General features: G+C 45.1%; 1 protein-coding gene across 1 annotated transcript in view; it reads left to right on the top strand.

Moving 5' to 3' along the window:
* The window catches only part of OVCH2 (ovochymase 2), a 1,298,878-nt gene extending 1,281,016 nt beyond the window's left edge, over window positions 1-17,862 (top strand). Inside the window, exon 24 of the mRNA XM_069623602.1 lies at window positions 16,950-17,862. Within this exon, the coding sequence (XP_069479703.1) occupies window positions 16,950-17,083 (134 nt within the window). The 3' untranslated portion in view covers window positions 17,084-17,862. The remainder of the gene's footprint in view (window positions 1-16,949) is intronic.
* Window positions 17,863-18,166: the final 304 nt, after the last annotated feature.

The following is an 18,166-nucleotide window of genomic DNA, read 5'->3' as shown; positions in this document are numbered from 1 at the left end:
GGGCCCTACATGTCTACTCACTTCTTTGCAGTGGCAAATCACTTCATGGCCAGGCTCCCCCAGTCAGGATTTGACAGCAGCATACTTGGGCTGCGCCATCTTTCCTGTTTCACCTTCTGCCTGACCGCATGAGCCCTCCCTCAGGGGAGAGCTGCGGTTAGGCTAAAGTTGTTGCACCATTGTTACATACTCCAGGCAGGCATATGCTGTGGCTGCGGTCTAGTTTGCACCAAATGCAGGCTCCCCCAGGTGGGAGGTCGCTGTTGGGGCCTCCAGGATAACAGCTACTGCAGCAGCTGTTCTTGCCGTGCCATTCTTTCCCCCCATGCCTCTCCCCCAGGCAGAAGTGCACAACCACTGTAACAGCATGGTCCACTCCTCTGCCACTAGGTCTCTACCCCAGGCAGGAACTCAATATGCATTTGGTGGCATGGGCCACTAATCTCCCGCAGGAAGTAGTATTAATCACCTGTGGCGTAGGTCACTAATCTCCCCCAGGCAGAAACTTGTAAAAATGCTAAGGACGAGTATGCTCATCCTTTTTGCATAGACTTGCATAATAGCCTGGCAGTTAAGGGGTTAAGCAACGCAACTCTCCACCAGACAGGAGAGCCCTTACTAAATGTCCAGAGGGTCAGGCAACTCCCCTGTCTTCTCCCCAGGCAGGTGTTCATCCAGCCACTGCATTTCGCCCCCATGCAGGAGTTTAAAAACCAAATGTAGCAGCATGGGCCGCTTCTCTCCTCCAGGCAGGAGCATTTGCCTTTAATGGAGCAGCATGGGTCACTCTTATCCCCCCCACTCCCCAGGCAGGAGCATTTAAAGTCACTGTGGTGGCCTATGCTACTCCTCCCCCCAGGCAGGAAGATTCCTTGAGTTGATTATTTTCACAACGCGGCAGAGGCAGATTTCCATACTGTAATGCAGCGTCGGTCCTTGCCGCACCGCATCTCTTCCTCTCGCTCAGGCGGGAGCTTTATTTGCAATCACTTTCCTCATTTGTGCGTAGTGGCACAGACTGCGCCCCATTTTCTCCCAGGCAGTAGATTAAGGGTTTTTCTGCAACAGCTTCAACAACTGCACCGCCCCATCTGTCCCCCAGGTGGGAGCCTTATTTATTTATTGTGGCCCTGTGTCGGCATCCTGCAGTGTGGCTGCAGACCCCTTCTTTGCTCCCCCTGCAGGAGCTTTGTTCATGAACTTGGCGGAGAGCGTCAACCACTCTCCCCTAGGCGGGAGACTGTACCTGCTATTGTGGTGGCGGTGCTCCCCAGTCCGCTTCTCTGCCTCGGGTGGGAGTGTTACTTTTGCCCCTGAATATGGGTGCAGCGGGAGCCGTGCCTATCCTGTTTGCCCCCCCATTGCAGGGTGGATTATGGTGGCTGGAGGGCCGGTGCTGCCACAGGACCATAGGGCCGGTGCTGTCACAGGACCCCAGGGGCCTGAGCGCTCAGCTCCGGCAGCAACTCTTAGGCGGCGCTGGGAACGGCCCGGCTCCCCCTGCAGGGCGGCTCTGATGCATCTCGTTTCTTTGTCCTTCCTTTTTTTTGGGATCCGCACCGGCAACAGTGTGCCGGCCCAGAGACCCTCGTCGCCAGTCAGGAGGCTGGAGTTACCCACCCCCACGTGGTGAAGATTCCCCGTCGTGCAGGGCAGCCTGATGGGCCCATTGTCAGCACACAGCTTGTAGCTGCAAATAACCATGCAGACATGGATGGTTATTACCATGGGTCACATGCGCACGCATGTGACCCCCCAACATGTGACTTGGCATGAGTCCTGTGGCCTGTTGCCGATATCACAGACCCTGCAGCATCGATAGGGGTTAGTGCACTACTGCCTTTTTGATGCATACCTTCAATAATGAACTGCGTGTGATGACAAAGCTTACCTGTTTGCTCAGCAGTGCATCGCTGAGTACCCCAATGCCATTTTGTCTCAGCTCTGTTAGCCATGCGTTAGGCAAAGCAATGCCTGCCAGTTGAGCTTGCTCTCCTTCTCAGCTGCTGACATAATGATGACATCAGCTACAACCATATTTTTCCAGGGTTGGCTTTCCTAAGGAAATACTGCCAGATCAAGGTTGACATATTATGAGCAAGCCCATGGCATAAGTCAAAGAGCTACTCCATATTACCACCTTACGAACTTCTGTGCACCATGCACAAACAGATGGTTTTGTAGAAAGATTCAATAAAACACTTAACTTGATCCTAAGAAAGTTGGTAGATAAAGACGGGAAGGACTGGGACCGAATGATCCCTGGGCACTATTTGCAGTAAGGAAAACCCCTCAGGCCTGTACGGGATTCTGTCCTTTTGAACTACGTTATGGCAGAGAACCTAGAGATGTCTTCGACATGCTCCGGGAGACCTGGGAAGAATGAGAAGAGGCAGCCATTCCCCACTCGCAAACCGCTACCAGATTGCGGGAGCATATGAGACTTGTTTGAGATCTAGTCTGTACTCATATGGAAAAAGCCCACACCCAACAAAAATCCACTTATGACAAGAAAGTGAGCCTAAGATTGTTTTCCATAGGACAAAAAGTACTAGTCCTCTTACCCACCTCAGTAAACAAGCTTGTCTCTAAGCAGCATGGGCCATATCAAATATTGGAACAAACAGGGACCTGTACTTATAAAGTAGTCCAACCGGACAGGAAACAGAAAGTCCATTTGTATCATGTAAATCTCTTAAAAGAGTGGAAGGAGAACCCGTCAGCCACCCATGCCACAATACTATCCTGTTTGGTTCCAGAAGAAATAGACAACTTTGAATGTAGTCCTCCAGAGCTATGTAATCAAAAACAAGAAGATCTAAATGATGTAGTCATATCATTACCCGATGTATTCTCAGAAAAACCAGGAAGAATAAAAGGCACCTATCACTATATTAGAACACCCAAAGGAAAGGTGGTTCATCTAAAACCATATAGACTCCTAGAAGCCCAGAAGCAGATAGTGGTTGAGGAAGTGAATAAGATGCTAAGAGCATATATTATCGAGCCTTCTTCCAGCCCATGGTCCTCCCCTATCATATTGGTCACCAAACTTGACCATTCCTGGAGGTTTTGCATAGATTTCCTTCAAGTTAATGCCATTTCCGACTTCAATGCCTATCCCATGCCATGCATCGATGACCTAATTGATAAACTTATAAACGCCACTTTTCTATCCACCCTAGACTTAACAAAAGGGTACTAGCAAGTCTCAGTATATGGGCATGATAAAGAAAAGACAGCTTTCTCAAAGCCTATACGACTATCTCAGTTCAAAGTCCTCCCTTTTGGATTACATGGCGTGCCAGCCACTTTCCAAAGACTCATGGACAAAATATTACAGCCCTACTCCAATTTCTATGGAGCTTATATTGCCAATATCGTCATTTATAGTAAAACCTGGGAGGACCACCTTTTCCATCTTTTTACCATTATGAGAGTCCTCAGAGAGGCCAGTCTAACTGCTAATCCATCCAAATGTAGACTGACCCAGTCAGTCGTGAAATACCTCGGCTTCTTTGTAGGGAATGGTAATGTAGAACCTCAACATGAGAAAGTGAAAGCCGTCTTAGATACCCCTGCACCTAAAACTAAAAGAGATCTCAGAGCCTTTCTAGGGTTAATCGTGTGCTACCATAGGTTTCTCCAAAACTTTTCAGACAGCCAGGCTGACAGACAAGAACGCTGAGCCCCAGAAACTTCATTGGACTGAAGAGGATGGTATATGTCATAACAACTTAAAACAAACCCTGTGCCAGAATCCAATCCTAAAGTTAGTAGATTTCTCAAAGGAATTTGTACTGCAAACAGATGCATCCCTTACAGTCTTAGGAGCAGTCCTATCACATCTGCGATGGATTAGAACATCCCATCTTGTTTACTAGTCGCAAACCTTTCCCACGTGAAGAAAATGACTCTGTTTGGAATTGGAGGCCCTTGCCATCAAGTGGGCCATTATCCACCTTAGATGCTACCTTTTGGGAAGAAAGTTCACACTCATCACGGACCATTCTCCAAGTAGTATGGATTAGCCAACGAAAAGACTCCAATCCTTGTATCATGCAATGGTTCTTAGACCTGCAGGCCTACTGTTTCACTGTGGAACAACGAAAAGGTAAAGATCAAGAGAATGTAGATTTCCTTTCCCGGTTCCCCTATGAAACAGATGCAGCTACATCTCATGGAGGAAGGGTATCTGAGACACCTGAAGTTGTCTCGCCCGCAGTCCCCTGGGATCTGTCATCCAGGTGGTCAGGACACAGCCATTGCTATTGGATCAATTTCCTGGGGGTGGACCAGTGCGGGAGGATCACCTGGATGGGGGGGTCTTTGGTGAGTGGGACACGAAAGGGTGAGGCGTGGTATCCCCTTCCTTATAACACCTTTTCCCCACCCTACCAGGTAGGATACCTAGAAACTGAACCCCCTTCCCCTTTTCCGACATAATAAACACTTTCTCATGGACAGTTTGTCGTGAGTGATAACAAATTAACAGAAGAGCCGTATACCTAACATGTCCCAACACCAGGGTCAGACAGCCAGGCAATTACTGATTACACACACCTGAATTCCATCACACTTCCCCACACGGATAAAAGGCAGGGCACAAAAGCACACTCTGAGCTGGGCAAAATGCACAAGGGAGCAGCAATTCCGACATGGCAGTTTAAACTGAGGAGAAAGGCGACGAGATCAGAGAGGACGACAAGGAGGAAATTGCCCATGCCCTTCTTAGCACAGAACCATGACTTTCAAGAAGCCTTAAGGAAACAAAACATAAGACCGGGAATTGCTGCTGACAAACGGTATAGCGTGTGTCAAAGGTACACGGGCACTGCCGCATTGATAGCCAAGACAGGGAGATGCGATTGCCACTGTGGTACTGTCCTTGACTCCGACAGCTTCACCACGGCCGGTGAGTTGGAGAAACCAATAGCAGACCGGACTGTGTTATGGTCAAGGTTGCAAGCTGCAACAAAGTATGAAGAAAGATAACTTGTATACAATTGAGCTTTGTGAAACCAAGGTAGGTACCAGATACAGAGTGGTCCAGCGACACGTGGGTGCTCACTTGAAGGTCTCTGTTTGGTGCCCTCCAACCCCTGAACAGGGAAGAAGTATTGAACTTTGTCATCGAAGTGGTCCTAAAATGAGCTATGTTAAATCCTGTGCACACTCGAAAGTCTTCAATTGTCTGTAAACTGAAATTGTTCTGAGCCCGAAAGAGGGGGACTAACTGTAGAAAAGGGGTCTGAGCCCAGAAGAGAGGGATCCTGGGTGAACAGTAACACCCCCGAGAAGATTGTTGTGGCAAATGTTAACCCGACTGAGGAGTCTACAAATTGAAGTTGGTCTGAACCCGACTGAGGGAGGGTAATGGTGAAAGAAGGATCGGAGCCTGCTGAGGGGGATCCAGGGTGAAGAGTAAATCGCTGATGTCAATATTGAAAAAAGGACTTTTTCTTTGTTGTTTGTGTGAAAGAAGGATCGTAGCCCGGCTGAGGGGGATCCAGGGTGAAGAGTAAATCACCCAATGGGAATATTGAGAAAAGGTACATCAGGTCCTCTGAGGCAAGAGACTTTGCACGAAAGAGACTTGGGCAGAGAAGGCCCTGATGTTGGTGAAAAGAACTGTGACCTCGTGCCAAAGAAGCCCAGGAGTGTGCTGTGCTTGAGTGACCCACCTTGTCCCGTTCTAAAATGTGTGGAAGGGAGGCCCGTGGCCAAAAAAAACATCCTGACTTATCATTTTGTGAACACTTTTTTCTTTTTGTGAACATTATCCCACACTGTTTTGTAGCAATGTGGTAAGGATTGGTAATAGGTTTTTTAGTATAGACCCTTTTTATTTGACTAGACTGCACTAGGACTGTATTATTATTTGATGGTCGTAGCTTGCTCCCATCTTATACTTAGGTTTAGAAAGGCACTTTTCACACTCCTGATAAAGTTCAATAAACACCTTTGAACTGTGATCACTTGTATCTGTCTTACTTTGATACCATGCCTTCTTTACAGCAGCCAGAAGGACAAAAGGAACACCGAACCGCCAGAACGCTGGCGCAATGACACTCACTGTAAGAACAAGCAAAAAAACAGTTCCAGCGGGAAACAACCAGTCTTCCAACACCAGCGGAGAAACAGAGGACAGGCTCGCAAAGTAGATATAGATGAAGACGACAGCGACAGTGAGCAAGGTGAATAGTCAGGAAGAGAATCATCCCCTGATAGGCCTGTCCCAATACCGGAGGCCAAGGATTGAGAGGATGTACATGATTTCAGCAGTAAAACCGCACCAGAGCAGAGAGAACTGAGGAACAAACACCTATCCCACATGCATGATCCTAGCCGATGGCACGCCGACGACAGTGATGATAGACCCATGGGCCACTGTCAACGTAATGCTCGCCAGCAGATATGAGAAACTCTGCCCACGCCCGACGCAACAATGCAAATCAGTATAGCTTTGTGAGTATTGGTGTAAGAAACCTTTACCCATGAGGGGCTTGTTCAGAGCAGAGCTAACCTACGGAGGGGGAGAGCTGCCGGTCATGCAAATATAAATAGCAATCGCTGGCATAAAGACACTCCTCAGCTGCAAGACGGCAGAGAAACTGAAGTTAATCCACTATGCCTTCGCAGTGCGCACAGAGGGCATTGATCGCCTACTGGAAAAACACGCCAAACTGTTCCAAGGCATTGGCTGCCTGAAAAACCAGAAGGTGAAACTGTAGATAGACCCCACTGTTGAGCCAAGAGCTATCAGACACAGATTAGTCCCGTTCCATGTGAGGGCTGCAGGGGAACCGGAACTCAGGAAACTTGAGGACTTCCACATAATTGAAAAAACAACTGGACCGACCCTGTGAGTTTCACCCATGGTCGTCACTGCAAAACCCAAGCAGCCCCAACTGTGCGAATCTGCATATATATGTGTCTGCCAAAAGTGGCCATCGGGCAAGAAAGACACATAACCCTGACCACTGAGGAGCTGATTATGGATCTCACAGGGGCAACCACATTCAGCAAACTAGACCTACGATCCGGTTACCACTAGATCCGACTAGCCAGAGAATCCAGATGCATCACAACATTCTCGTCCCACCTGGGGCTGCAGAGGTATCGATGACTCAATTTTGGGATCTCCTCCGCAGCCGAAGTATTCCAACACGGGATCAGGAAGATGCTACAAGACCACCCCGTAGTAGCAATTGTCAGTGATAGGGGAAAAAGGACAAAGAGCACAACTCTCGACTAGCAACGTTACTCCAGCCACTAGAAGACTCTGGTCTAACACACCACACAGAAAAGTGCAAGTTCGGGAAGAAAACGCTCAGCTTCTTTCGGGGCTATGTATTCAATGAGAAAGAGGTATCTCCAGACCCAAGCAAAGTGGGGGACATCAAAAATGTAAAAGTACCTGCAAACACCACTGAAGTCTGCAGTTTCCTGGTAATGGCCACCAACTGCGGAAGATGTATCCCTGACCTAGCAACTACTGCCACACCGCTGTGAGAACTAACCAAAACCAGTGTCAACTAGGAGTGGGGAGACACCCATGAATCTGCATTTCAATAAATAAAGGGCTCCCTGTCAGGGGACACAATTATGGCATTTTTTTTATACAGCCCACAAAACTGAATTACTGGTTGACACCAGCCCAGTAGGACTGGGTGCCAACCTGACCTAGAAAGATCAAGAAGGGACAGTATCCTCCATAGCTTTTGCCAGCAGGGCCCTAACACCCACAGAGAAAAACTACACACACATTGATAAAGAAGCACTGCCATCCTGTGGGGGTGCACACACTTTCATGTGTACATCATTGGTCACCCAGTCAAGGTTCTCACCGATCACAAGCCATTAGTGGCAACATTCAAAGGATCAGCCGCTCACCCCCCTGCACAAATAGAACGTTCAATGCTACAGCTACAGCAATTCGACTTGGAAGTCCATTACTGAGCAGGAGCCGAAAATCCCACTGATTTCCTGTCATGGCACCCAAGACCAGCAACCCCAAAAGAGTGCGAAGCAGCACGAGAAGCAGAGGAACACATCTGCCACTTCACTGCATGCGCCCGGCCAAAGACAATGCACCTGTACGAGATGGTAGCAGAGATCGCCAATGACACCTGCCTCCTAGCTCACTAAAGAAGCAATTCTAACAGTGGAGAGGAAGAATAACCTAACAACCATCACTCACCGCACAGCCCAGGCCCAAGAAATGCTACAAAGCCTATTCAGCATGTTAAAAGGACAACGGATTGTAGTACCCATGAGCCTGGAAGAAAGGGCACTTTACCTGGCCTATGAAGGACACCAAGGAGTGGTCAAAACACAAGCGTTCCTGAAGTCAAGGCTACGGATGTTGCAGATAAAACAAAAAGTGATGGCGCTGGTAGAGACGTGTGCATCATGTCAGGCTGCCCATCACTTGGGACCCCCAGAACCGATTGCCAAACCTCCCCGCAGCCAACAGAGATGGGATGCAGTCAGCGTGGATTTCTGCACCATTGCCAATGAGACCTATCTTCTGGTGGCAGTGGATGAATTTACTAGATACCCAGAAGTGGAGCCAGTACGCTCCACCGATGCTACATCAGTAACAACAGCCTAGGAGAAGATGTTCACCATCAATGGCATTCCATCCACAATCAAGAGTGATAACCGACCACCATTCAGAAGCAGAGAGCTCCAAACATTCCTTGACAACTTAGGGATTTGGCACCATCGAATGAAGTCATACTGGCCCCAGGCAAATGAGGATCAGACCATGGCTCCCAGAGATGTATCGATTTCTTTGGTCATACTGCCAGACGCCACACTCTTCAACACAAGTGAGCCCAACAGTGCTCCTGTTTGGAGTCCCCATCCAAGAAGGACTCCCACTCCACCATACCTAGAGCCTACCACCTATCGACGTAGAGAGCTAAGTGCGGCGAGCCACGGGAAGCACCATCCAGATCGGAGACACTGCTCTGGTGAAGATCCGCGCCCCATCAAGAATGCTGGCCCTCAGCTATGAGTCGCAGCCCTGGATGGTAATGCACAAGGACCATGGCATGGTGATGGCATCCCGAGGGAATGAGACTGACTCAGAATGCCTCCCACTTCCGACAAGTGCCAACAACCATGTGGCAGGCCCCTGCGACTACTGCAGAGCGAAGCGACCAGATCCCGCCAGAGACAGAACCACCACAAGGAACTGCCGAGTCACCCCTGATCGATGCACAAAGCCCGCCGCCTGAGAATGGGGAGGACCCAATCTTCCCTAGCACCAATGCACCTGCGCGAATGGAGAGCATTCATTGCTACTCTCTCCAGCAACAACTGGCACCATCCACCCAGCTCAGAGGGTTCGTGCTGCACAGGATCTATGGGCCAGCCGATGAACTGAGCAACTGTAATGCTGTAGAAAGTACACTTTTGGGGTTTCTTAGAATGTTTGTAATGTTGCTCTCCAATTTGGGGAGTGATGTGAAGTCATCATGTAACCTACGATAACGGCATGATGAGAAGCATCATGCCGTACGTATGAAAAGTAAATAAATACGGGCAACAGCCAGCCAACGGTCATCGCATCCCCAATACTACACTTTGTGTGTGTCTCATTGTGTGCTGGGCAGGGACACCCCCAGGCCCGGCCATCACCGACCACAACATGGTTTAAATGTGCCATGAATAAGAAGCATAGCGGAAGAGATACTTCCACTATGTTGTTTCTGCCACTAAGTAATCTTAAGGATTCATGTTTTAAGGTGTTCTTTACAATATGATGCACTAGTTCAGCTTCCACTTACTTTTGCTCCAGACTTGGCATTTGTTTCTCTTTCTACCAGCTTAAAACTGTATTGGTCTTGCTACTGACCTACTGCTATTCTGACTGGAGCTCACACTGCACAGCTTTTCTAGCGCATGCAAGGCCTGTGCTTGTGTACAAGTATGTACATGTCTGTCGTGGCTTCTGAAGTAGGGCTTTTAGAATTGGTATGTCCTTGCAAAGTTTTTTTTACATATGTATCGAAACCCTGACAGGCATGAGGTTCTGGACTTTGGACTTTGTAAGGTCTGTATCCATAGTTACTTGTACGTATTTTCATCTACTTACTGCCTTGTGGGTTGGGGGTCTGGCTGCTATGTGCTACGATACTGCTACACTGAGGGGTTTTCCCTTGCTGGGCTCCATAGGCAAGCAAACCGTGGAGCCATTGTGGGGGGCATTGTACTAATGTACCGTGCTGCCATGTTATTTTCCCCTTACTTTTAAGTGTCTGAGCATTGATTTGACTTCACTTTTCAGTTTGTGGAATTTAAGACAGAGTGACTGGGCCACCATGGATGCCTACATGTTCCACTTTTGTGCAATGGTTGGTTGTGTGGCAATGCTGTATTTTTAGAGTGATACTCACGGCAGGTGACTCACATTTATGCAAATTCTTGGTTGCCGATGTGCTCATGTGTGTTTGTGGCTTACTGGTAGGTTTACTGAGCTATGAATGTATGTTGATTGGAATTTTATGGTTTTTAGATGGTTTCTAGTATATTTGGGTATGGTATCCTTTGTCACCCTCGCCTCAGCGCCCTTTGTTAATTTTCCAATGTGTTGCAGGATATGGCAGGAATTTGAATTGTATTCTGCCTGAGTCTTGTGGGGTGTGTGCTACCATTTGGCTCAACGGTATATGTCAGTGGGTTTCAGCCTTGGGATGTGAAATCCTCTCTGAAGTGCGTTTCATTTTGATGGTAAAATTGCTGCAGTCCTGTGGCTGAGTGTACCATGAGTTTAATGCACATTCGTGGAGGTAGTTGAGGTTTGCTTGGTTTCACGTTGAAGGGTTAGTTGGTTTCGTTGAAGGTTTGTGTGTGCATGGGGTTCACAGTTTCCCTATGCATATTTATCTTTCTCTAGTTAATGCCCTTTTTAGTGTTCCTTCTTTTTCGTTGTTGAGGCGATGAGTGATCTAAGTGTGCGATGCAGTGAGAGTGTGCTGCTGAATGTTCTATGTGTGACAGATTGTGTGAGGCTGGCTTGGAGAGAGGGTGTGCTGGTGGATGTTCCCGTTACCGAAACGTCAACAATAAATCCATCCATTTGACCCAGTGGCTCCTGGTGCTCCTTACAGTTACTCACCTTATCACGAGACTAGGAGGAAGAGAGACTATGTTGCATTGTCACTGGTGTAAATCTTGCGAGAGCAGAAATGTTCCCCAACTCCATGAAGACTGGCCATTCCTGAAATCCAAGGGAGAGGCTAGACAGGAGGCTGGGGCAAGGACACACTGGATGCGATCAGAAGCTAAGAAATGGAGAGGGAGTGAAAAAGAAAGAAAGAAAGAAAGAAAGAAAGAAAGAAAGAAAGAAAGAAAGAAAGAAAGAAAGAAAGAAAGAAAGAAAGAAAGAAAGAAAGAAAAAAATAAGACATCCAGAGAGTCTTCAAATATACCGTATGATCAATGAAGAAATTAGTAAGGGAAACAACAAGCTACTTAAAAACTGGGTTGAAACTCAGCAACAATTCCTGCAGGCGATAGCCTGCTCAGAAGATGAACTAATCGAGAATCCGTTAAGAATAAAATCAAAAATGGAGTGGTTAGATTGGATAAATACGAATGAAAAAGCAACATCAAACAAGCTGCTAATCCATCTACCACCCGTCTTTAACAAACTCAAAGAGCCTATGGAATACTGTAAAAAATACCCCAGCAAGCTGTCAATGAAAACTCTACTGAAAGCTCGTCTTAATTTGCTTCCTACAAAAGAAATTCTCGCTATCCGAGCTGCTACTAATGAGAAATCACGTCGTCTTTGTAAAATTTCTGAAACTACAGAATCCATAAGACATCTCCTGATGGTTTGCCCTGCGACCGCACAGGAAAGGGACGTTTTTTTTGGTCCCTTGTTTACAAACTCTTTTATTAACGATGAAGATATGTGGTGGAACCGCCTAATTACAGGAGCCCAAACTAGATGGCTAATCCCGACGGCAAAACTACTAAACATCATTATGGAAAAGATTAGCCATCTCTGACATTTCTGACATCTAACGAGAAAAGCCATTTAATTCTGATAAATTTTGGATGGTGTAAACACTAACAATGTTCTAAACATCTATTAGTATGTAACTTTCAACACTTCAACATCTCTTTTGTTAGGTATACGTAATCATGAGAACTCCTTTTTGTAAAAATCTAATATAGATTATATACAAAATAAAAAAATAAAAAAATAAAAAACAAAAGAAAGAAAGAAAGAAAGGAAGGAAGGAAGGAAGGAAGAGAGAAGAGACAGACAGACAGAGAGACCAGAAACCCTCCAGCACTTGACTGAATTCATTACTGGTGAATGTGGTTGCAAATGAAGTATGTCTGCGAATTGGAAACTGGTCCATAGCGGGTGTGGTAGGTCAGAAGAAGGACACAAACTCTGGTCAGACATTTCATTGGTATTTTAATTAAAGAATATGATTAATGTGCATCTTTCCCTATTCTATGAGGCGTCCCTTCCTAACGAAACTCGATAAGGGGCTCGTCAGTCGTCAGTGAATATCTATAAATGAAACCGTCCACCGTCCGACTCTAACCTATCTGACCCTACTACTATTTTTTTAACAGCTCAAATTCAGGAGAAGGTTTGTTGGCTTATCTGTGATCCACATTTAAATAGATGATCTTTAGATAGTCTCTAGTGACCACTTTTATCAGTTTGTACAGTTCATTCATTATTGTCTTGGTCTTTTGTTTCTTCTCTTTCTTTCCTCTATAATGAGTGATCCTTTTCTCCTCAGCTGGTAAATTTATCCAAAAAGTATCTTTTCCTTCTGGACTATTCCTTCTGGACTATTTCTTCATTTCATGCATAGTGCATAGTCTTTGTTTTCCCTTGGTTCTGTTTCTGGATATATATCTACAATGTCCAGCTTGTTATCAGATTTCTCTTTTATAATTTGAACTTCTATTTGACTTGGGCCTTCTTGGTTTGAGTTGCTACGAGTTGGGTCACTCCCAGAATATTTCTTATTCACCTCTCTTTGTACTGAATTCACAATATTTCCCTCTTGACTGAGATGAGTATGAGCATTCCAATAATTAATCTTATTCACTCTCCTTTCTGGTATTGTTATGCTAGCTTTCTCTTGACTGAGACATGGGTATTCCAATAATGATTATCATTCAGTCTCTTCATGTTTTCTCTCTCTTGGCTGTGACAAGTATGAGCATTCCAATAATGATTCTCAATGACTCTCATTATGTTTTCTTGACTCTGACGAGTTTGAGCATTCCAATAATAATTCTCATTCACTCTCATTTCTTTCTCTTAACTATGATAAGTATGAGCATTCCAATAATGATTCTCATTAATTCTTGTTTCTTTCTCTTGACTATGACGAGTATGAGCATTCCAATAAAGATTCTCATTCGCTCTTGTTATGTTTTCTTTCTCTTGACTGTGACGAGTATGAGCATTGCAATAATGGTTCTCATTCACTACCCCAGGTCTCTCGTTATCCTTATTACCTTCCGTTCTTAGGGTTAACGTCACCAGGGTTTTCGTTCAATGAGTATTAGCGTCCTCTGCTTCTGCTCTGTCCTCTCATGTCTTTTCACCCGCTTCTCCTCCCTTGGCTCATCTTGGATGTCTATCTGCTAGGTCGTGTACCGGCTTGTCCCAAGTCTGCCGTGGCAGAATGTTTACAGCATTGTTGCAAGGACCCTTGGTTCACCACAAACCTCCTGTGGTCACACCACCAGTCTCAGGTTCCTTCAGTTTCTCGGTTTCGGGACGCCACAAGTCCAGCTTCACTTCCCCCGACTACCTTTCTACCGACTGTAGCATGCCAGTCACCTCGTGGTCTTTCACGACTGCAGGATGCTGTATGTCTGTGCCATTTTGAAACTTGTGGGCTCTTCCTTCACTTCCACAGGCTCCTCCCCTTCTTGGACTGACATATCCATGGGGCTTCCCCTACATACATCTTTGATCCTTTTCCCATTTCTCTTCTAGGTTCTCTTCTCCTCTATACATCCTCTACTCCATCCTAGTAGAATCGGAGGTTAGAAGGAGGTTTCCTATTTTGTGTTGGCAATAACACATATTGGCCCTCATTACAACTTTGCCGGTCTGGAAACAACAGTGCTGGTAAGCTTACCACTCTCACATGGTTTGACGGCACGCAGGCTTTCTGGGGCATAATACTGGATTTCCCAGTTTCTTGCACTGGACATCTCTTAGTGCTGGTTGATATTTTCTGGATTGCACCAGGCTACCTAGAGGTGGGCCTTTATGCTATGTGTGGTGCACAGCTTAAAAAAATAGCCCCACCTTTGTCCCTCTGGTTTCCTTGGATGAAAGCGAAATTCCCCGATCAATCGTGGAGCTGATTACCTAAAACTGGTTCCCATGTGCAGTCTTCAGGGCAAAATCCTTCACAGTCTATAAGATAATAAAATTGGGACTGCTTATATATGGATTGTAGAATTTTGCTGGCCTTGAATTCTAGCACTGGATCTACCTCACGATATAGAGGTTCATGTAGGTCTCTGAGATGTGTATTGCAAGGTTGAATGAAGTTGGAGGAGGGACACATTGAACACAGGAATGATGCAAAGTTATGACGGTAGTATGAGTCTTGCTGCCAAATGGTTCATCATGTGATCATTAACTGAGGGTCCTATGCATCCTGTCTTGAATTTCGGGGCACAGTTCAGAATCCTCACACTCTTACTAGAAAGAAACTCATGCTAAATTGTCCAGTTTATATCAGAGTTCTAATTTCCATTTTCTCATCTTCCTGCGCCTTCATGGTTTATTAGCCTCAAACAGGGCACTGATGATGCTGATTTGTTAGTTTGGTGTTAATATCTTACCATGTGAAGGAAGGAAGCAGGGAAGATAACATTCTCTGCTGGAATGCATATTATCCAAAGAATGGAGAATGATTGGTTGCCGAACAAACTGTGTTGTTTTATGTGAACTCTGCTAATGTTAAAAGCTTTACTTATTCCTTCTCTTGAGTGAACCATTACTACATGAGGTGTTGCTCAAATGTTTGGTTTGTATTCTCTGTCTATCGCTTTGGGGATGATATACCGATGACAAATGTACCACAACCTTGAATATCTAATGGATCACTCTCCAGAACTTGAAAAATGATGGTCACAACTGATTTGATGATCTTGTGTAGGCCATGGTAGCTAGAAATTCAGTTGCCAATCCCTCCAACGTTGGGACCTGAGGTGGGGCTTGGAAATTAGCCATCCTTGTTAAAGGATGTACTGTCACTAGCCTGATCATCATTCCTGTGGATCAGGGTAGGTTGACCACAAAATCTGTTGAGATGGCTAAGAGGCATCTTCCACCCTATGCACATTCTGCAAGTGCAGTATTGTCGACAGCCACTCTTCTTCTAGAGTTTCACTGTCCGATAGCTGCAGACCGGCTACTAACACCTTCACCAAGTTCTACTCAATCAAAAGAACGAAATTATGCAAAGGTATCCAGTGTTGGACAAGTGGTCCTTTGTAACCTGTTCGCTTAAGTTGGGCCTTCATCCTCCTCCCTGCTTGCATGAGGGTGTGTATCCATGCATTTGGTACTGCTTTCCAATCTATTCTAGCAGCATGTGAATCTATGAAAGATGGAATGCTGGAGAAGGAATACGTTCCTTAAATGTAACTCCTGTTTGTTTTCCAGCATTGGTATCTTGCATAGATTCAGTTGCGACACCTCCTGCCTTCCCCTCATTAGCTCATCTTTGCACTGTTATGTGCACTATACAAATCTGAAGATGGCCTCCAGGGGTTGGGCGAAGAGAGGCCCTATCTATTGGAATATGGTTATATGAGCCAAGACAACAATAAGAGAACTCTAAAGTGAATACAGTTTCTTTGTCCTTAATGTTAGAGCATTCCCAGCCTTACGACAGGGAATATTCTAACAGCTTGTGAATCTATGAATGAGTCCAATGATGGAGAACAGGAGTTACAGGTAAGTAGTGTATTCCTTATAGATCTGTGGGGGCAGAAATGTGAGGGCACTTTATTTTCTTATCCTCTGTGCCCACGATTTCACCATGCAAGTCCCCAATGTACAAAGAGGAATTGCAACATGAAGAAAGTGCTGGCTGCAGGCACAAGGCATTGGTAACCCTCCCCTCCATAAATCCATACACATTCAAACATCAGGCATATTCCCGACTCTTGAATATGCATTGTATCACTGAATCACTGACCCCAATTGGGTAGATTGTTTGGGTAAATCACTACCCACTTGAGGTCAGTGAGCACATTTTCAGTGATAGGTCTTGAAAGGCTAGTGGATTGACATTTATTTTTTAACAAATTCTGCATCCTTTCGGGAGGTGTAAATAAACAAAATAGAAACACTTATATAAAGCATGAGCATTTCTATTTTGGGTGGCAGAGTAATGCTCTCATGGGCCTGAAAAGTCCTGTGGCAAAATGTTTGTATCCTGGTGTGTGACAGGGAAAACCAGGTGCAGGGGAATGAGAGCAGAGTCTGACGCAATTATAAGTGCACCCCTTTGTGTATTATAGATGTGCTTGTACCTGTGAAAGACAACCCCCAGCACACTACGACCTGCATTTTGCATGTGCAACAATTTAACCACTTATGTGGCGGCTCACATTCCCCTTCCAGCCCTGGCAATTGAGGAGGAGGTGGACGGCCACGCCCTGGATCCACCCTAAGTACTGCATTATTTCTACCTAGCTAAGTGGTTAAAACAGTACATTTGGTTGCAACAGAGTAAATTCTGTTATTTGATTCAGTACACTCAACAAACTTTATTTTGAATTTACCATGTAGTTCCTAACATATCATAACAGAGAATGTATTTAGTCCTTATGGAATTTAAAAGGCTGTGTAGTGCATTTTTGTTACTGTCTAGAAGTATTGTGTTATCCATCTATTTCATTCCTCTTTTTCACAGATGACGTCAATGATAATGCAGTGCCTTGCACCATTTGGACCAGTGGTTCTTCGGTCACTGTGAAAATCTCCACCTTTTCCACCAGCCCTATATTTGAGCTGTCGATGGTTTACAGTCTTCATACAGCGGAGTAAAACATGTAATGCAAATATGTGTGTGTTTCAACACTTGATAATTGACAGACAATGTAATAGATTATAATGTCACTCGTATGAATTACTGCACCATAAACCACACACCCAGGCACTTATCTAAACCACTTGAAGCCTTTAACAAGTCATGTGTATTTAAATGTGTACATATGCTGTGTTTAAGGTGTAATTATTTTGCATTTGTTTGTGCATAATTTGAAATTGGTCTTTCTTGGAGTTTTGTAGAGAATATTAAAGCTTATCCTCCTCAATTCTAATGACATTTAAATTTGAGCTGCCAGATGTCAAACACCTTCCATTTGGAAAATATTCACGTGCTGCAGGTAGATATTGTCCTTACTTTACAGTACCTCTTTAGTGTTGTCCCTTCACATCTCCATTCTATATGCTCTCTTTTTGTCTACTTGTACTCACCATCACTAGCAGTTCATGGCCCACACAGAGACAATAGTTGTATTCATTATCATAGCCCTTCTAGGCAGCCTGATTTCTGCAAGTCAAAATGTTCTTTATATAAAACTGAGATGGAATTTTACTTGCAACCCATTTGATTTGAAGATTTCAAATGTTGAATTCTGCATTTCTTGATAAGTTGCTTACCGAATAAATTAAATAGACTATTATGTTTAGTATGGCATTTATTGTAGACTTCAGTTGTAATTGTTAAGGAATGAGATCAAGCACATGGTTGCCTTTGTTTTCCATTCAAAACTGCAAAAAACATGATTATACAATAAAGTAAGCCTGTAATCATGCACAGACCAAGTATTCAAGGGTGTTCTTTGATGTTAAACAGTGCTGCTAATCACAGACGGTGCATATTATTGCTCACTAAAGCCCAGCATGACTCTGGGCAAATCATTGCATCATGAACAGTTTCAAGGACAATTGACTAAATAATACATTGCAATTAACAGGGACACAATTATTGAAAAAGCAATAATCTGACTGTACATTCCAGTGATGGTGGCCTGCATGCAACTGTTTCTACTCGCCTACATTTCCTAAGAACCCCACAACTGCATAAACCCACTTTAGAGAAGGCATCAACTTCAGGGTTTCACC

This window comes from Ambystoma mexicanum, chromosome 11, assembly GCF_040938575.1.
Source record: "Ambystoma mexicanum isolate Mex_15411 chromosome 11, UKY_AmexF1_1, whole genome shotgun sequence".
In the NCBI taxonomy this organism is placed as follows: Eukaryota; Metazoa; Chordata; class Amphibia; order Caudata; family Ambystomatidae; genus Ambystoma; species Ambystoma mexicanum.
The sequence above is the reverse complement of the archived record's forward strand: the minus strand, read 5'-3'. Positions and strand labels throughout refer to the sequence as shown.